At 39.8% G+C, this 21,363-nt stretch overlaps 1 protein-coding gene across 2 annotated transcripts in view; it reads left to right on the top strand.

The window, feature by feature from the left end:
* ctnna1 (catenin (cadherin-associated protein), alpha 1) overlaps nt 1–17,771 on the top strand; it is a 160,540-nt gene extending 142,769 nt beyond the window's left edge. For both annotated transcript variants that reach the window (XM_043703889.2, XM_043703891.2), the window contains 2 exons: nt 14,139–14,273; nt 16,613–17,771. In XM_043703889.2, the coding sequence (XP_043559824.1) occupies nt 14,139–14,273; nt 16,613–16,897 (420 nt within the window). In that variant the 3' untranslated portion in view covers nt 16,898–17,771. The remainder of the gene's footprint in view (nt 1–14,138; nt 14,274–16,612) is intronic.
* Nucleotides 17,772–21,363: the final 3,592 nt, after the last annotated feature.

Consider the following 21,363-nt stretch of genomic DNA (forward strand, 5'->3'; position numbering starts at 1 on the left):
AATCTATGGAATTTCTTGCCTAGGGAAGTAGTTGACACTACTTCAGAAATCGCTTTTTAAAGCTAAGGTAGGCACATTTTGGAAAAATAACAGAATTAAGGGATATGGTGAAAACGCGGGTAAATGGAGCTGAATTCACAAAGATTAGCCGTGACCTTATTGAGTTGCGGAGCAGGATTGAAGGGCCGGATGGCTTACTCCTGCTCCTTGTTCTTTTATGGTTTCTTTAAAAAAGGAAAGTGGTATGAAAACAGGATGAGCTGCTGATCAGCAGAGAGGGTTACAACAAGAGCTTTTTTAATTCTATAAAAAGGACGAGAAAAGCCAAAGTGAACACAAGCCCCTTGGGGCGTTAAGCTGGGGAAATAATGAGAGGGAACTAGAAAATGGCAGAAGAATAATCATTCTTTATGATAGAAGACAGTGTTCCAGGATACAGAAGCTACAGGTGTGACAGAAGTACAAGTAAGGAAGGAGGGGAGGGGGGGGGTTACCCTTTTGATAAGCGAGGACATAACCATGCTTTGAGAGGCTATTCTTAATGTGTCATCAAATGAGGCCATCTGGTTAAACTTAGAAACAAGAAGGGAATGATCACTTTGGGGCTGCATTGTAGACACTCCCCAAATAGCCAGCAGGTACGAGAGGTGCAAATGTGTAGAGAGATTGCCCATATCTGTAGGAATAATAGAGTAGTATTGGTTGCAGATTTTAATTTCCGCTCTGTTGACTGGGCCACCTTGACTGTAAAAGGTCGAGACAGAGTAAAATTTGTCAAATCTGTCCAAGAAAGTTTTCTAAATCAATGTGTGGAGGGCTCTACTCTGAAGTGTGCAACACCAGACCACTTTTTAGGAAACGAGGTCAGCAAGTGACTGAGATGTAGTTATGAATAAAGGTAGGACGAATAAAGGTAGTTTACCACAGGTTAAGGTGGTAAACTAAAGAAGGGTCAATTTTGGGACCATTAGGCAGGATCTAGTAGAGGTCAACTGGGTGAGTCTGTTGAGGGAAAAGGAACAACTGGCAAAATGGAGGCTTTTAAAAGTGTGATATCAAGAATCCAGGGACAATATGTCCCTGTTAGGATGAAGGGAAAGGCTGGCAGGTTTAGGGATCCCTGGCTGATGAAGGATATTGAGGCTCTCGTCCGAGAAAAGGTGGCTGCGTACGTTGGGTTTAAGCTATCAAGTGAATCCCTAGATGCTTATATAAATTCTAGGAGCACTCTTCAGATGGAAATCAGAACAGCACAAAGAGGGTATGAGATGGATCTGGCAGATATGATTAAAGATAATTCCAAGAGGTTCTATAACTATATTAAGAGTAATAGGGTGGTTAAGGAGGGAATAGGCCCCCTTAAAGATCAGCGTGACCATCTATGTGAAGCCATAGGAGGTGGGGGTGATTTTTAATTAATATTTGTCCTTGGTGTTTACTGAGAAATCATGGATGCTAAGGAAATACAGGAAACAAATGGGGATGTTTTGGAAAGCATTACTGGAGAGGAGGTGTTTGTAATCTTAACGCCCTTTAAGGTGCATAAATCCCCTGAGCCTGATCAAGTCCATCCTTGGACATTGTGGGAGGCTAGAGAAGAAATTACAGAGGCCCTTCCTGGGATTTTTCTTCATCGTTAGCCACTGGTGAAGTTCTGGAACACTGAGCCTACCATTGATGTTAGGCAAGTTGTTGGAGAGGATACTGATGGGCAGGATCAACCAACAAAAATTATCTGGGTGTGAATGTACAAAGCACGATTAGTAAGCGGATAGTACAAAATTAGGAGATATCGTTGATAGTGAGGAGGGTTATCAAAAATTAGAGGGATTTTTGACGCAATAGGAAAGTGGGTGGAGGATTGGCAAATGCAATTCAATACAGATAAGTGTGAGGTGTTGCACTTTGGAAAGTCAAACCAAGGTAGAACTTGTATACAGTAAATGGTAAGGTCCTGAGGAGTGTTGCGGAATAGAAGGACCTTGGAGTGCAAGTACATAGTTCTTTGAAAGCAGCATCACAGGTAGACAGGGTGGTGAAGAAGTCATTTAGCATGCTGGCTGTCATCAGTCAAGGCATTGAGTGCAGAAGTTGGGACGTTATGTTATAGTTGTATAAGCTGTTGGTGAGGCCACACTTGAAGAATTATGTTCAGTTTTGGTCACCTTGTTATATGAAAGACATAGTTAAACTGGAAAAGAGTGCAAAGAAGATTTACATGAACATTACCAGGACTAGTAGGCCTGAGCTATAGGGCGAAGTTGGCCAGAATAGGACTTTATTCCCTTGGAACGTAGGAGAATGAGGAGTGACCTTATTGAGGTGGATAAAATCATGAACATAGATAAGATGTATGCATATAGCCTTTTTCCCCAAAGATGGTGTATTGCAAACTAGAAGGCAATTTAAGGTGAAAGAGAAAGATTTAAGAAGGACTTGAGGGGCAACTTCACGCAGAAAGTGAAGTATGGAATGGCCTGCCAGAGAAAGTGGTTGATGCAGGTACAATAGCAACACTTTAAAAAGCATTTGGATAGCTGCATGGTTGGGAAGATTTTCGAGAGATATGGACCAACTGCAGGCAATAGGAACTAGCTGAGTGGTCAGCATGTACCAGTTTGGGCCAAAGGGCTGGTTCCCACGCTGTATTATACTATAACTCTAAGACATTAAGGGATGTGAGCCAAAGGCATGTATATGCAGTTGGCCACAGATCTCACTGATGAAACAGCCTCAAGGGGCTAAATGGCTTATTCTTGTTCCTGTGTTTTCTCGTTTGGGAAAGTGTAGGACCAGAGAGCATAATCACGATAAGGTCACTAATTTAGGACAGATGAGGAATTTCTTGAGGGTAGTGAATCTGTGGAATTCTTTTTTCTCCTTTTTTTTGATTTTAGTAAACAGTACAGTTTACAAACAATTAACATTAACAGTTGTACACAGAGAAACAGCAATTTACAAGGGGGAGGAGTGGCAAAATCAGATACCCAAATCCCACCATTCAACTAGTTTTCAGGGAAATGAGGACAAGCCTCAAATTCCTCTGTGGATTTCTTAACCACAGAGGGCTGTTGAGGTTGGATATTCAAATATAATTGAGGTTGACTTGTATTTTTAATCAGTAAAGAAACTGGGGATTGTGGGGCAAAGCTAGCTCAGTTGGCTGGACAATTTGTTTGCAATGCAGAGGGTCACTAATACCATAGGTTGACCTCCTGCACTGGCTGAGGTTACCATGAAGATTTCACTTTTTCAAACTTATTCTACACTTTAGTAGTGGTAGCCCTTAGTTTAAATTCATCAATCATCTCTCTTCTTTCATGAAAGCTGATCTATAGTCCCCTCAAACTGTGATTTTACCTGTGATTTGCTATGACAGACTTAAGAGTGACTGGATTGGTTAGGACTGGAATTTAGAAGAATGAGGGAGGTCCCTTAGAAATCTATAAAATTCTAACAGGACTAAACAGGGTAATGCAGGAAGGTTGCTCTTGATGAATGGGGAGTCCAGAACCAGAGGTAACAGTCTGGTTAGCCACTGGTGAAATTCTGGAAGACTGGAGAGTGGCTATTGTTGTTCCATTGTTTAAGAAAGGTAGCAAAGACAAGCCAGGGAATGGCTGGCCAGTGAGGTGACCATTGATGTTAGGCAAGTTGTTGGAGAGGATACTGATGGACAGGATCAACCAACATAAATGATCTGGATGTGAACGTACAAAGCATGATTAGTAAGCAGATAGTACAAAGTAGTCTGCCAGTACAGTGTAGGCCACTTAGGATTAAAATGAGATTCTTTTTGCACTGAGTGGTATGTTTGTGGAATTCTGTGCTACAGAAAGCAGTTAAGGCCAAAACATTTAATGTTTTCAAGAAAGAATTAGGTATAATTCTTAAGGCTAAAGGGATCAAAGAGTATGGGGAGAAAGTGGGATTAAGGTAATGAGTTGGATGATCAGCCATGACTATATTGAGTAATGGAACAAACTCTAGGGGCTGAATGGCCTACTACTTCTGTTATCTAGGTTTTCACCCTCTTGCTCTGATAGCATTTTTTTTTATTTTTCCCTCAAGTTCCCAGGGTTGATCCTGTTAAGCATCAATGCATGTTAAACATAGCTTCTCTGATTTTCAATTCCATTTTTCTACAAATTAACTTTTTAATGGCCTTATTAAAATAATCATCATAAATTCTTCTTACCAAAATATATTTCCTCTTCATTCTACTAGGTACTTTTTAAAAATGTAATTCCTGGATTGAACAAAATCTTTATTTGTATTACATATTAGGATATTGCAGCTTCCGTTCCTAGTAATTGCTTATGCATTTTTATTCTAAGAAAAAGAAGAGTGGGACCAAGTCACCTATTTAAAATAAGGGCAATTATGCGGCTATGGAAGCAGATCTAGCTGAACTTAATGAAATGTCAATAGAAATGTGCTGGCAGACATTAAAGGGATATTTCGGAACACGAGATTTTCCAATGAGAGAGGCAATCTGTGAAGAGGACTAACTGAAAAATATTAAAAATAGTATCAGATGTAATGAATTAATATATAATTGTGCTCAGGTTTAATGAGCAGAAGATTAGGCAGAATGTAAAATAAAAATGATTAAAAGATTAACAGGGAGGGAAAAATTAAGGATATAAAAGGAAGCTAGTTAGAAATATAAGAACAGATAGTAAGAGTTTCGGTATTTTAAACAGAAAAGTTAACTAAGTGAGTGTTGATCTTAGAGAGTCTGGGCAATTGATGGAAAATAAGGGCATTGCAGATGAATTGAGCAGATATTTGATATTAGCACCAAGATGACTTGAGTATAAGTGACAATAAAAGCTAATTCTAATTCTATACAAGTAACACCACCAAAATAACTGCATTGGGAAATAGAAGGGATGGAGGAATTCAAGAAAATTCAAAAAAAGGTACGAAGCAAATTGTGGGTCGAGGGATTCTGGATCCTGATGGGTTTCATTCTAGACCTTTGAAAGTAGTGACTAGTGAGTTAGTTATGTGTTGCTTTTAACTTTCCAAACTTGCAGGACATTGGCAAGCTGATATTGGAAATAGTTTGTACAATATTACTCTTGTTATTTAAGGAAGGCATGAAATGTGTTGGGAACCATTCAGAGAGAGGTAAGGAAGCTAACGCATGAATTTGGTGAGCTGTCTTATGAGGAAAGATTGGATAGGTTAGGCATTAATTTGCTAAAGTTTAGAAGAGCAAGAAGCAACCTGACTTGAAACAGAAGATCCTGAGCAGATCATCATCCTAAAATCTAATTCTAATTCTGTGAAGGATGGGTGTGGAAATGATGATTTCCCCTTATGGAAAAATCTAGATCTAGGAGTCCCTGCTTCAAAGTAGCTGATTGCTCATTAAAGATGGATATGAGGAGTAACCTTTTCCACACAGCTTCATAAATCATTGAAACCTGCTTCCTCAAAAGGTGGTGGAAGCAGAGCTTTAATATTTTAAAGGCAGAGGTAAACTTTGGATAAAAAAGATGAAGCATTATTGGATAAAAAAACAAACGTGGACTAATCAGATTTGCTGTAATTTTAATGAATGACAGGATTAAGTTTGTGATGCTGAGTGGGCTACCCCTGCTCCTAATTCCTGTGTTCACGTTGCATCTCTTTTCCACCCCCTCCTGGTTTTGAATTGTGTTTGTGGGAGTTTATAGAATGCCTGCCCTCAACTATCGAAATATCCAGTTCAGTAATGATTTTTCACATGATTCAAATGGTTTCATTAGTAGTGTAAGAAGCAATTCACATTTCATACAAAGAAAGGTCAGATGCATGGTTTATTGATTGTAACGGTAGCCATTATATAATTATTTGATTAACTACTATGCTTCTGCCAGTGCAGAAGCCATGTAGATATATTGGACAATCATAACTCTCAGCTGCTGTACCTTATCCATCAGAGCTATAAAAGAGGAAACTTCTTGCCCTTTGAGTTCCAGAAAGGTCTGTTACTTGAATATTTATAATTTTGCATAAAATATTTATTGCCTTAGAAAATTAGGCAATCATATTGCTTATATTTGTAGGAGTGGACTTTGGACGCTTTAGTGTGAGATTTTTCTTTTTTGATTTGAAGATAGAAAGGTATTTTGAGAATAAGGTAACTCGTTAGAAAATAGTTTAAGGAGTTGGTTATTCCTTAGCTGGAAATATTTGATGCTGATTAATGCCCAAATTTGCATGAGTAAGTTTGTTTTTTTGAGGGGGAGTATTATTATTTTTGGTTCCTATCTGTTTTTCAATTGGTTCAGCAGTAATAGATGCAGAAAGTAGAGCAGTATTAGAATGAAGTAAACTAGAGGCTGCTATTTGAAATAACACAACATCCATGTCATTTTCGGGTCCCTGAGCCTCAAACAAGTTGTCTCCCCACCACCAAACGTCCTGGAAATACCTACATGCCAGTTTTTGATTTATTCACTCCTAGTACTTTGGCATTGCTAGCTGGCCAGGGTTTATTGCCCTTCCCTCCTTGAGTTGGTGGTTGTTTCTTGTCCTGCTTCTTCGGTCCATGTGCTGTCGGTAAACCATAGTGCCATTAGGAAAGGAAGTCCAGGATTTTGACCCACTGATCGTGAAGGAACATGATACATTTCCAAGCCAATATGTTGAGTGGTTTGGAGGGGAGCTTGCAGGTAGTGGTGTTACCACATACCTGGTCCCTTGTCCTTCTGGATGGAAGTGGTTATCGGTATGGAAGATGCAGTCTAAGGATCTGTAGCTTGTAGATAGTACACACTGCTGTCACTGAGGTTTAGTGGTAGAGGGAATGGATGCTTGTGGATGATATAGCAGTCAAGTGGGATGCTTTGTCCTGGATGCTGTCAAACTTGTGTTTTTGGAGCTGTATGCACCCAGGCAAGCAGGTATTATTTCATCACAGTCCTGACTCATGGCTTGCAATCTTCATGCATGCCAAGTATGACTACAACCAGCAGAGAATTTTCCCCCAATTGCCATTGATTCCAGCTTTGTTAGGGCTCCTTGAGGCCACGTTCTGTCAAATATGACCTTGCTATCAAGTGCTGTCACTCACCTCACCGCACCTCTGGAATAGGGGTACTTTGTCCAGGTTTGGACCGAGGTTGTAATGAGTTGAGTAGCTTAGTGGCCCTGGCAGAACCCAAACTAAACGTGATTATTGCTGAGGAGCTGCTGCTTGATAGAACTTGGACACCTTTTGTCACTTTACTGATGATCGAGAGTAGACTGGGACAATTAAGTGACAGGATTGGATTTGTCCGTGCCAGGACTTAACCTGGGCAATTTTCCACATTGTCAGCTAGGTGCCAGTGTTGCAGCTGGACTGGAAGAGCATGGCTAGGGGCACTGTAAATTCTGGGTCAAATGTCTTCCGTGCTATTGTTGGAATTATGTCAGGGTCAATGGCCTTTGCAGTATCAGTGTATTCAACCATTTCTTGATGTCATGTGAAGTGAATTGAATTTGCTAAAGACTGGCATCTCTGATTCTAGGGACCACTGGAGGAGGATGAGATGGATCATCCACTCAGACCAAATAACTGAAGATTTCTTTGAATGCATATGTACACCATATCTTCTTGCTTTAGATCTCAAATATTCATGTTTATGTAACTATATCATGTGACTTTGGGACAGCACAGTGGCTCAATGGTTAATATTGCTGCCTCTCAGCACCGTGGACTCTGGTTCGATTCCAGCCTTGCGTGACTCTCTGTGGAGTTTGTACGTTCTCCCCGTGTCTGTGTGGGTTTCCTTTGGGTGCTCTGGTTTCATCCCACAGTCCAAAAAAGTGCAGGTTAGGTTAATTTGCTGTGTTCAGGGATGTGTAGATTAAGTGTAGATTAGTAAGTGGTAAATATAGGATAGGGAAATGGGTCTGGGTGGGTTACTCTTTGGAGGGTCAGTGTGGACTTGTTGGCTGAAGGGCCTATTTCCACACTAGAGATTCTATGATTGATTCTTGATTCAACTGCATTTAAATAAAAACTTACAGCTGTATGAGAAACAAACTTCCTCGTAAAATGCATTAATAGGATTTCTGCCAGCAGCTTAATACACAAAACAAAAAATAGCTCAGTTTAAATTGAATTTTGGCAGCTCAATGTCAGCTTTGAAGGCAGTATGAGTAGAGGTCTGAATCTGTTAGCAAATGGAAAGAAACACAAAACTGCTACAAACTATAAATCCTAGTGCTTAATTGCTGTAATTTGTACTGTTCAGAATTAAAAACAGAACTGTAATTTTCTAAGTCACACAAGAGGAAACAGGTGCAGATGTCCTGAATTTGTTCACTGCTTGCTTCGCCCTGTATTGTAGCAACACTGTAATCCATGTTGTGCAAGGTTACTGAAGACCACTGCATGTCTGCTGTGTAATGTCTGCAGATGCTTCAGTTGTAAATTCTCCAGACCTTAACTCAGAATAAATACTGTTATATAATAAGAAGTTGGGTTAATGAATATTAATGACTCAATCCCTGACTATAATGTAATATAATTGGGTGCTAAAATTAGTTTGATTATATTGCCAATTTCCAGTGCTTTTAACTTGAAACTTTTAATTTGAAAAGCTGACCAGGACAAGTAAATTACCTAACTGGGGTTTGGTTACCTCGGTTGGCTGGATGACTGATTTGCGATGCAAAATGATACCGACAATAAACATTCAATTCCCAAATTGGCTGAGGTTACCACTTAGGATCCCTTCTCAACCCCTCCCCTTGCCTAAGGCATGGTGACTCTTGGGTTAAACCATCACTGATGGGACAATGGCAACTTTTACCTGACTGAAAGTGGAAAAATTCAGTAGCATTTCCAGAACAAGACTAATAAAAAGTAATGATTTTCACCCAAAATAAGATGTATTATTTCTTTTAACGTAAATTGTAACATTGCATGTTTAACTGCCTAACCTGTGCCAAAGAACTACAATTAATTCAGTTTTATTAGACAAGAAACACTGATTACCACTGCGAAAGAGCTTTTCAGCAATAAATGTAACATTCAGAAATGAAAACTAAAATGCCAGATAGCATTAACTGACACCAGTATTGTTTATTTTGGTTTCTCTTGATTATTAGTTTGGAATACTTCTAAATGTATGAACAACGCAAAGAGTTTCAGTATTTATTGCTCAATGTGACAAATATAATTGATCAGTCCTCTGCCCATAGATGACCGAGCCAAGTATCACCTGACAATCATTTATGTAATCTTCACTGAGGGGTCAATTTTTAGTTTAAATCTATAATTTGTAACATGAGAATTTCTAAATGTATTTCACATCTTTCAAAATTGCTCACCCTCCAACATTGTAAATTTAATGTGTGTGTTCCCATTGATAAATATGTCTTTAACTTTAGCCATAATTTTACCAGTAAGCTGCAGTGAGATTTTTATTAGAATTTGTTTATAAATGATTCTTATTCAATTTGGGGCATTTCATTTGTCAGTATCCTGATTTGGATGATGTAGATAATTATTATTGCTGTCTAATCGTAACAAGGGAATCGGGCCCACCAGCAGATCTATTCTCAATTAAAGGCAGTTTCACTATTCAAGTAGATCGGTAGATATCCAATTACCATCATAACAATTCTTTGACATTTTTGTATCCTTCGGAAAGCAAGTGTTGCTTTTGTCAGTTTAATTTTTACAGATGTAAGTAATTGAAGGTGCCCATGAAATGTAAAATAAAGAATTTCTTGTCATTTTTAAGATCCACATTTATTTTTAAGGCTTCTTGTCTCACTTTGTAGATACTATGGCTTTAAGAGGTGTATTTTGTCGCTTTATTTTTGGAGAGGTTTTAAGGCAGAGGCGTCTACTCGGTGCCTCTAGAGTAAACAATTTGAGAGGCCTTGGGTGTTTATTTTAAAGTTGGGACAATAGAAGCAACCTGAATGGATGGGGTCAAGCTCCCACCGAATCAGGATTTTTAGTTTTCAGTAGTAGCAGTTGCTGGGTCTTGAAGCAGGGTTTGGAAGCAATTGTACATCTCTCTGTTACTCTGTCACATTGAGTTTTCTCCTGGACTGGAGAATTGCCTATGAGATCATCTGAACTTGTGGGCGGCACGGTGGCACAGTGGTTAGCACTGCTGCCTCACAGCGCCTGAGACCCGGGTTCAATTCCCGCCTCAGGCGACTGACTGTGTGGAGTTTGCACGTTCTCCCCGTGTCTGCGTGGGTTTCCTCCGGGTGCTCCGGTTTCCTCCCACAGTCCAAAAGATGTGCAGGGTCAGGTGAATTGGCCATGCTAAATTGCCCGTAGTGTTAGGTAAGGGGTAAATGTAGGGGTATGGGTGGGTTTCGCTTCGGCGGGTCGGTGTGGACTTGTTGGGCCGAAGGGCCTGTTTCCACACTGTAATCTAATCTAATCAAAAAAAAACTTGCCTTTTGCCAAGGGTGTGTGTATGCAATGTTGTTATATTGGAATAGTCACTATTGAGTAACAAAATAATCTAGTATTCTGTTCAGTTTTCTAATAGAGTTGTTATTCCAATTTCTTTGTGTTTTGCTTCAAATTTGATAGTTTGATCAGTCGAATTGCATCTGGAACACTTGCCTTTAAAATACGGAAATGTTAGGATGTAAGTTATCCTCTCAATATGTTTGGAGGGTGATTGGTCTGGTCCATAAAACTTGGAAGCTCAGAGTTTATATACCTTCTGGATCGCAGGTTGGAATTATGGACAGTACAGCATGTATTTTTATTTCACAATGTTTTCTTGTTGCAATGTGGCAGGTAAATTTAAAATGTGTTGAGTATTTGATGGTTCAGTGCCTAAACGTTTTTGGTGTTTGCAAACATCTCTTATCCTTCCCCTGTGTAGATTCCCCCTGCTTTTCATTAGATTAGATTAGATTACAGTGTGGAAACAGGCCCTTCGGCCCAACAAGTGCACACCAACCCGCCGAAGCGCAACCCACCCATACCCCTACATTTACCCCTTACCTAACACTACGGGCAATTTAGCCTGGCCAATTCACCTGACCTGCACATCTTTGGACTGTGGGAGGAAACCGGAGCACCCGGTGGAAACCCATGCAGACACGGGGAGAATGTGCAAACTCCACACAGTCAGTCACCTGAGGCAGGAATTGAACCCGGGTCTCTGGCGCTGTGAGGCAGCAGTGCGAACCATTCTTGCATACTACCCACGAAGAACAAAACTCAACAGTTCACCCTTAAGATTGGAGCATTATATACTTTTGGCGATATCTTGTCATGCAATGGTTCTTTAGCACTAACTTATATATCGACTGTATAGTTTTAATTCATCTATATGAGATATAATGGTCTTAGAAGCACTTATTTGAGAGGACGCATTGAGTCTGATCTTCGTCCTCTGCATGAAGCAAAAGATGAGGACCATTTCAGAACTGTTCAATGCACATCACAATTAACACAAACTAATAACTTCCCTGTGGATTATATTATGTCTTAGCAGGACAGTTAAGATATTGAAGTTTAAATCTATTTTACAGATGAGGGGCTGCTATGTTTCTCTGGCATATTCTCACTGGAAAAAGTGGAAGGTGGTTATGGCTGTTCATTGAGATTCTAAAAGGTCTCGATAATGTAAACCATGAAATGTAATTTCACTTTTGTTTTGATTTATTACTGTCACGTCTACCAAGATATAGCGAAAAGTGTTGTCTTATGTGCTTTACAGACAGATTGTACAATAGAAATGCATCAGGGTAACACTGCAGGATAGAGAAAGTAGAACTACAGGGCACTGCTTGAGATTGGAGGTTAAATTCAAAAGTATCTGAAAATAATAGTGAGTATTTTATCGATTGAATAGATTCTTGGTGATGGCTGTTTGTCAATAAAGTGCATATTAGAGCTTAAAAATGTGTTGCAGGTCAGGCAGCATCAAAGGAACAGGAGAATCGACGTTTCGGGCATAAGCCCTTCAGGAATGAGGAAGGTGTGCCAAGCAGGCTAAGATAAAAGGTAGGGAGGAGGGACTTGGGGGTGGGGTGTTGGGAATACGATAGGTGGAAGGAGGTTAAGGTGAGGGTGATAGACCAGAGTGGGGTGGGGGCGGAGAGGTCAGGAAGAAGATTGCAGGTTAGGAAGGCAGTGCTGAGTTCGATGGATTTGACTGAGACAAGGTGGGGGATGGGGAAATGAGAAAGCTGGAGAAATCTGCATTCATCCCTTGTGGTTGGAGGGTTCCTAGGTGGAAGATGAGGAGCTCTTCCTCCAGGCGTCGTGTTGCCATCGTCTGGCGATGGAGGAGTCCAAGGACCTGCATGTCCTTGGCGAAGTGGGAGGGGGAGTTAGTGTTCAGCCACGGAACCTCCAGATACATCGTATCATCCTTCATCATTTCTCCACCTCCAAATGGACCCCACCACCAAGGATATATTTCCCTCCTGCCCCTATCAGCGTTCCGGAAAGACCACTCCCTCCGCGACTCCCTCGTCAGATCCACAGCCCCCACCAACCCAACCTCCACTCCTGGCCCCTTCCCCTGCAACTGCAAGAAATGCAAAACTTGCACCCACACCTGCCCCCTCACTTCCCTCCAAGGCCCCATGGGATCCTTCCATATCCGTCAGAAATTCACCTGCACCTCCACACACACCATTTAATGCATTCGCTGCAACCGATGTGGCCTCCTATACATTGGAGAGATAGGCCGCCTACTTGCGGGACGTTTCAGAGAACACCTCTGGGACACCCGCACCAACCAACCCAACCGTCCCGTGGCTCAACACTTTAACTTCCCCTCCCACTCCGCCAAGGACATGCAGGTCCTTGGACTCCTCAATCGCCAGACCATGGCAACACGACGCCTGGAGGAAGAGCGCCTCATCTTCCGCCTAGGAACCCTCCAACTACAAGGGATGAATGCAGATTTCTTCAGCTTTCTCATTTATCTCCCCCCCCCCCCCAACCTCTTCTCAGTCCCAACCCTCAGATGCAGCGCCGCCTTCTTGACCTGCAATCTTCTTCCCAACCTCTCCGCCCCCACCCCCTCTCCCCCACTCTGGCCTATCACCCTCACCTTAACCTCCTTCCACCTATTGTATTCCCAATGCCCCTCCCCCAAGTCCCTCCTCCCTACCTTTTATCTTAGCCTGCTTGGCACCTTCCTCATTCCTGAAGAAGGGCTTATGCCCAAAATGTCGATTCTCCTGTTCCTTTACTGCCTGACCTGCGTTTTTTCAGCAACACATTTTTAAGCTCTGATCTCCAGTATCTGCAGTCCTCACTTTCTCCAAAATGCATAATAGGAAGATTTTAGGAAAATACCAGTGAAGTCGAAATGTGACATGATGTAACATATGGGAGGTACCTGGCCTCCTGAAGTTCCTGATTATCTGAATCTGTAAAAAAGTTTAATTATTCTGAATAGATTAGTTTACTTAGTGTGGAAACAGGCCCTTTGGCCCAACAGGCCCACACCGGCCTGCCGAAGCGCAACCCTCCCAGACACATTCCCCTACATTTACCCCTTCACCTAACACTGTCAACTCACATAGCCTGCACATTTTTGGATTGTGGGAGGAAACTGGAGCACTCGAAGGAAACCCACGCAGACACTGGGAGAACGTGAAAACTCCACACAGTTGCCTGAGGCAGGAATTGAACCCGGGTCTCTGGCGCTGTGAGGTAGCAGTGCTAACCACTGTGCCACCATGCCGGCCATTAATCAACACTTCCATTGTAACAGTCTTATGAAACTATCAGGATAGTAGAAGGGAAATTGAGTAGTTACTCATTTTTTTAAACCTAGCAACTTTTGTGATCTTATGTAACAAAGCTCAACAAACGGACTCTTTCCTGTGTGAACTGAAATTTATGTCAGGCACAGTCAGAAAGCGAAGATGGGAGCATCTGTGAAAACATCGCAATCAAGTTTTATGTTATTATCGTCTATCTTCTACCCATGACTACTTTCGAGGCATGCAAGTAATTTAAAGTTTCCATCAACCTACTTAAAGCCTCAGGAAAACTAGTTTTATATAACCGTAGCCTGAAGTCAGTTTTGCTTTGAGCTATGACTTTGATAGCACCATAACATTTCACTTTCCAAATTAAAATGGCTTAAAAATGTTTGTTGGAATTCTGGGAGTTATAACTATTTTTGTCTCTTGCATAGTGTCCAGACTCCAGCTGTAAGCAAGACTTATTAGCCTATTTGCAACGCATTGCCTTGTATTGTCATCAGTTGAACATCTGCAGCAAAGTAAAGGCAGAAGTCCAAAACCTGGGTGGAGAGCTCATTGTATCTGGGGTAAGTAGACAAATAAGTGCATTTGTGTCAATTTTCAGCCAGTCCTCAAATTAATTAATACAATTTTGTAACCCCCAAAAAATCAAGCATAAATAATCTTGATGGTTACACTGTGACTTCAACTGCTGCACTATAAATACTCGAGTGATGGTAAACCAATAGGAGAACATGTTGGGGAATGTGTAAGTAATGATTATTTATCGCAGACCATAAGGAAATCTTGTGCCTGTGGTGTGATAAAACTATGGTCTCTCTGGTTGTTCTTTTGCTTTCTAAGTAGGGAGAGATCTAATCACTTTATTTAACCTTCAGCAGGACAGGAAAATGGACAGAATCCCATTGTGAAGCAAACCACTGCCTATTTTGAGTCTGACATTATCAATGTATTCTACTGCACAGTCCCAGTACTGGGTGCTGATCTACTCAGAGGCCTACTGTGTCATGGAAATTTCTAGCCTTAGAACATAAATTGTGGTGTTTTCTTTGTAGGTAGGCAGAAATCTCCAGAAAATGCTGAGACTTAACACAGCCAGGTTTTTCCATTTTTGTTCGGGGGAGTTCTGCTCATGTGATGATTGGAGTTAGTGGGATTAAGAGACTTTAAGGCTCTTGTGTCTTCTATGTTTATTTAAAAATGGTGTCTAGGGTATTTACAAAATTCAACATATGGCCTTAAATGACAAACAAAGTAGTTTGTTTTATTGTTGGGTGTATTAATGTTAGATTGAAGAAGGGAAGATACTGTGCCCTTTCATAATCCATAGTTAAGTTCTTCCTTTTTAAAAAAAAAGCTTTGTCCTCCATAAATACACATTACCATTGAATATACCAAGTCTATATAGCTGTTTATTTAAAATTAGAAAGTTGAGCTTAGTTCGTACTAGAGAATGAATGTCAGATGTATGATTTTATACATGCTAGGTAATTTTGAACAATGTTGTTTGATCCTGCACCCATCGGAGAATTAGGTGATCTGTATATTGGGTGTTATAATTTTCTTTTCCTCGACTGTACCAGAACTGGGATGAGGGAAGTGTGAGAATACATACCTATCTCGAACCTTTTAGAAAGTGTAAAAAGGTGACTGTGGGCTGAAGTACCTTGGTCGTTAAGTAGTCTCCTAACTGCTGGGCTCATATGAAGATTGACCACTTACTGCATTGCTGTCAGGTAAAACCAAGATATTTGGGAAAACAATTGAGCAAAAATCAACTTTCAATAAAGCTTAAAAGCCCTGTAAAATGATTGTGCACAATTAACACATGCTCAGTATCATAGCATATCAGCCTCTATGCTGTTGCATCTTTTAAGACACAGTTTAAAACTTATCACTGTGAACAAGCTTTTGGTTTATCTGACCAAATACCTCCTCTCTATCTTAGTGTCAAAATTTGTTTTTGAATGGTCTTAAGTGCCTTGAAACTTTTTATGGTACTGGTGCTGTGCAAGTAAATGTTATATCTATTGAACACCATGTTCTTTTTGATTTATATTTAACTGTCTGAAAAATGGCCTTGACATTTTTAACACTGTTATAATTTTGATATATTTCTTATGTTGGACGTGTTTCTTCAGAAGAAATTAGAGCTCATGTAATCAGCTGCATAAGATAAAATAATCTATTCCATATTTCAAATTTCCATTGTAATGCAAAAGTTGAAAAATGTGTTGGGCATATAATTTGAATGCTCCATACATACTACTTGATGTCTCACATAATTGCACATCTCTACCTCTAACCTGCTTTGACAGAAATCAATAATGAACAACTCTTGTAAAGTGTACTTGCCTCTGATCCACCTCGGGTTCTACTATATCATTCTGATAATGCCGTTATCTGGAAACATCTTTAATTCCATTATCCACTTAGGGTGTTACCTCTATAGTTTATGCATTTCTTTTGTTTCAGAATAAAATCCTGTTTCAGGATTGTTTTTAAAGTATTTTTACAATGTATTCTTCTTAGTACTGCACATCATTTGTAGTTTTCAGAAGGGTGGGTGATCTACTGTATCCCAGTGCTACTCTGAAATGAACACTTAGACACTCCAACTGGGCTTATAAATAAAAAAATCATAAGTTGTTTTTTTCTTTTGAATAGCCAAGTGCTTTAACGTTGTAAACTACTTCTCAGATGAAATACAGCATTGTCTCTAGATACCATCTATGACATCTGACTGAGGTAGTTTAATAACGTACTCCATCAAGGTCATTCAACAATACTTGTTGATCCTGACTGTTTACACTGTTCTTGTGTTTACACTGTTCTTCTATTAACTGCAGGTTAACAGAACATTTTAGTACTTATGCTCAAGAATTTGTCTTTAACTCCTTTCCAGGTGGATAGTGCAATGTCTTTAATCCAAGCTGCAAAGAACTTGATGAATGCTGTTGTGCAAACTGTGAAAGCCTCCTACGTGGCATCCACTAAGTATCAGAAATCTCTGGGTATGGCATCTTTGAACATGCCTGCTGTCTCCTGGAAGATGAGGGCTCCAGAGAAGAAACCCTTGGTAAAGAGGGAGAAAAATGATGATATTCACAAAGTTAAAAGAGCATCTCAGAAAAAGCATGTCTCACCAGTGCAGGCTCTCAGTGAATTCAAGGCAATGGATAGCATTTAAAAACATTCGAACGCATGGTCAAAGTACATTTTGAATGGTTTCCAAAATTCCTTTGATTCACTCAACTTTTAAAAGTAACATGTAAGCTTTTAATATACATATACAAATATGGATCATAGTAAATTGCAGATTCTTTTTCATAAGGTTAAATAAAGTTAGTCTCCATTCTGTAATGGGTGTGGAAAGTTGAAATGCAATGTAGGATTAGGTCAAATTCAAGCTTGTTTGACACTCTGGTAATGGACTGACAATAATACTGCTTTAATACTGCAAAATAATCCAAAATAGCTTTTTGAGTGATGTGCAGATTTACTGATGTTCAATTTTAAGCCCCAGAATTCTTAAAGATGAATGAAATTGCCAGCTCTTCTACAGTGAAGAACTGCAATAACTGTTTTAAATCATTTTGCACAAGCAACCACATTTGTATGGTGATGAAAACATTTAAACCATTAAACGGCATGTGGAGGTTACCATTGGTTTAATTGTTGGTTAGAATGTTCCTATGGTTCACAATTTTGATTTCAACCCATTTGTATTATTCTAACTTTCCTCCTCTCACCCTCTTCCCAAACAAAGAGCATTTGCCCACTTTTGTTTTCTCTTTCTCAAATTATTTAGACATCCTGTGTTCGGTAACCTGCTCCCTAAATAGCCAAACTAGTATTGTGCTATGCAATCATGCTATGTATCAAGGTACAATGTCATGGGTATGATAATCATTGGAAGACAATCCTAATTAGTAACTGTAGTGACATACTGTACCACACTTAAGGACTTTTTAAAACAATTTTTCACGATTTGAATAATTGAAGTATAAATTTACCTCTGTATTGGCTATAATTCTGAAATAAAGTTACTGTTTTGACAGACATTGCAGCTTTTGGCATTGTAAAATTACAGCTCTCCTCTTGCAGTCAACCAAGATGTATAAGTTTTTTTTCATTTCTGTATAATTGCAGGGGTTGCTTGTTTTCTGCAGCCCTGGGCAAAGCTCGAAACATTACAACATGTCAGGAGTTATTTGAAATATATATTTTTTTTAATTCCAGTTAGGTAGTTCCATGTATTTTTAGGGTAGGTGAAGTTCCTACTGTAGGATGTAATTATGATGAAATGTACCACTGTACATTTATTGAGACTCGTACACTTGGCAATAGTATTGTATAATTTGAATGATTGATTCAAAGGTTAGCTTTTTTAAAAAAAATACAGGATAAAGACAGTGCTGAAAATACTTGGGATTGGCAGCATCCACGGAGAAAAAGAATTAATGTTTTCTGGTTACTTTCTAGCAGAGTTTCATTAGGAGTGATGGGTATACATTGATTTCTATATAATCTTGTTTTATATTTGAATAGGTTTTACTAATTTATTATTTCAAAGGTAAGATTTCAGACACTGTATTGTTCATTTTTTTAAAAAATGGCATTTTCTTGCGATACTAAGTGCTAATCATTCCTTTAGTCCAAAGATCTATCATAAACATGAGACCATTAATTGTTCAACTGCATCTTCAGCATGCTACTAAAAAAAGTTGTATGACCTGGTCTCATCTACTGACTGTCATTACAGAATATAGGCATTTGTGGATATACCACAGACAACAGCATAATGTGTTTGATTTTCTAGTATATTTTAATTTGCCAAAATGCAATAAATGCATAGCTTAACTTGAAAGTAGTCTTGGTTACTAAAAAACAGAAGAACAGTCAATGCAGTGAGCTAGTGTTATCATTGTCTCACTTGAAATGCGATCCACCAATCACACTACCTTCCTAGGGAAAAATTAACTGGAAGAAAGAACATCTGGGAGATTCTTCTCTGATCCCAATTGTTATTTAATAATATTCCAGGATATGGTAACTGCGTTCAAATCTCTGAAATATGTATCTATTGATTCTGGTGTTACTTGCCTGAAATTAGAGAAATTAATGCAGGTTAGAGTGGTTTTGATTCTTCTGGCACTGAGAATAATGGGAGCTACACTGTTGGAATGACCTGCAGCTGAACTGGGACCGATTTTTCTGGTGAATAGACTGGTGGGGATGGCTTTAAATAGTTCAGTTGAGGGAAGATATATTAAGGAAAGCCAACTGAGCAATAGAAAGAGCAGCAGTTTGGGTAATGATTACCTGAGTGTGACAGGAAAGATAAAACACAGTGATCTGCATTTTCAGTGACATGGGAGTGGAATTAAGCCCTTCAAACCCCCCCCCCCCCCCCCCCCCCCCCCCCCCAGCCTGTTCAACCACTTTAGATCATCACTGATCATCTACCTCCACACTATAATCCTTCACTCTTCCTATATCCCTTGATGTTATTAATCAGAAAGCTATCAATCTCTGTCTTGGTCCTCCTTAATGATTGAGCTTGCATAGCTGTCCAAGGAAGAAAATTCCAAAGATTCACCATATCTGAACGAGTTCCTCCTCGTCTCAATCTTAAATTTATTGATTTTTTTTTTAAATTTTTGAAACTATTCCCCTGGTTCTCGACCCTACAACTAGAGGAAACAAACTTATTGCATCTACCGTCTATCCTTCAAAGAATTTTGTTTCTCTGACAGCATCTCTTATTCTTCTAAACGCCAGAGAATTTGCCTTCTGTAGCAGATATATCCTTCCTTTGGCCAGGGATCCGAATTGCATAATATGGAAGAGGGATGTTGAGGTTGAGGTTCAAGTCCATAGCTCCCAAAAGTGGTAACGTATGTTAGGTGTTTTTAAAAAGGCATGCAGCTGGCTTACCTTCATCAGTCAGGGCATTGAATGTAAAAGTTGGTGAGTCATGCTGCAACTGTGTAAGACTTTGGTCAGGCCAAAGTACTGTGAGCAATTCTGGTTGCTGCATAACAGGAAGGGTGTGTTGAGGCCTTGTAGACAGTGCAGAAGAGTTTGCCAGGATGTTGCCTAAATTGGAGTGTATTAGCTGTAAGGAGAGATTTGTCAAACTTGGATTGTTTTTACTAGACTGTTAGAAGCTGAGGGGCATGGATAGGGTGATAGAATATAAAATCGAGGGGCATGGACCGGGTGAATAGCCAAGGTGGAAATGGCAAATATTGGGTGGGGGAGTGTAGGTTTAAAGTAAGAGGAGAAATTTTTTTCGCAGAGGATAGTAGGTGCCTGAAATGGTAGTTGAAATGGATATATTTCAGACAGAAACGAATAAGCAAAGAATATAGAGGGATACAGACCATGTGCGGGCAGATGAGATTAGAATAACATCATGGTCGGCATAGATATAGTGAGCCAAAGGGCCAGTTCCTGTGCTTTACAATTCCATGTTCTGTACATCACTCTCCAATTTTCTATTCAAATGTAGTGGTAATTCTTTATTCCTATACTAGAGTTCTCTTCAGATGACTCTTGAATTGTTTTAGAACTTTAAAGACCCGACTTATGAATGTTTCCTACAAACAGCTGCTCATCGTTGTCCTGAATTGTGCTCTGGTTTGCAAATCGATTCCAGAATATAATTTGTTTGCAACATGAGGAATGCCTGTATGTGATGTTAGGCCATAGGTCAGCTATGATCCCACTAAATGGCACAATAGGCTCAAAGGGCTAAATGGGTTACTCCTGTTGTGACAAATTTGCTCAGGCCCCATAGTCCTTGCTGTATCCAATGCCTCCAATGGTTTCTTGATATCAAATAGAATTAATGCAGTTGGCGAAAGACGAACATCTGTGATGCTGAGGAAGAGAGAAAATACTACTGGCTGACAATGGTTGCAAATGCTTCAGCTTTTGTATTTTTGCACATAAAGTTGGGGATATTTGTTGGGATTCTTTGTCTAAACATCCACCATGATTTATGACTAGTTGTGGAAGGCCTCCAGAGTTTAGATCTGATCTATTGGTGGAGGGATTATTTTACTCTTTCTTTGCTGCTTTCAGTACTTGACAGGTATCTAGTCTTGTGTTGTAGTAGGTTGATACCTCGTTTGTAGGTCTGCCATGTGCTGCACCTGGCATGCTTCCTAGCCAGGGTTGATTTCTACTCTCTGCCCCACCCCAACCCAGTTTAATGGTAACAATGAAATGCAGATATGCTGGGTCATGCTGTTGTAGATTATGAAAACAATTTTGCTGCTGGTTATCCACGATTTGGAGGTGCTGGTGTCGGTCTGGGATGGACAATGTTAACAATCACACAACACCAGGTTATAGTCCAACAAGTTACTTTGGAAGCACTAGCTTTCAGAGCTTCAGCAACCAGCTGATGAAGGAACAGCACTCCGATAGCTAGTGCTTCCAAATAAACCTGATGTGTGATTTTTAACTCTAATTATCTACAGAGGCATGGATTCCTAGTCTTAGATTTCAAACAGATCCAGAAATTCATCCCATTTAGTATGGTTAGCAATACATGATGGAAGACATCTCCAATGCAATTGGGACCTCGTCTCTTAAAGGATGATGTGGTAGTCAGGGTTAGCAATACCAGCGATTTTTGAGAAG

The sequence above is a fragment of the Chiloscyllium plagiosum genome, unplaced genomic scaffold (assembly GCF_037043375.1).
Source record: "Chiloscyllium plagiosum isolate Xiang-an unplaced genomic scaffold, Cpla_swu_hap1 HiC_scaffold_16, whole genome shotgun sequence".
NCBI classification, from domain to species: Eukaryota; Metazoa; Chordata; class Chondrichthyes; order Orectolobiformes; family Hemiscylliidae; genus Chiloscyllium; species Chiloscyllium plagiosum.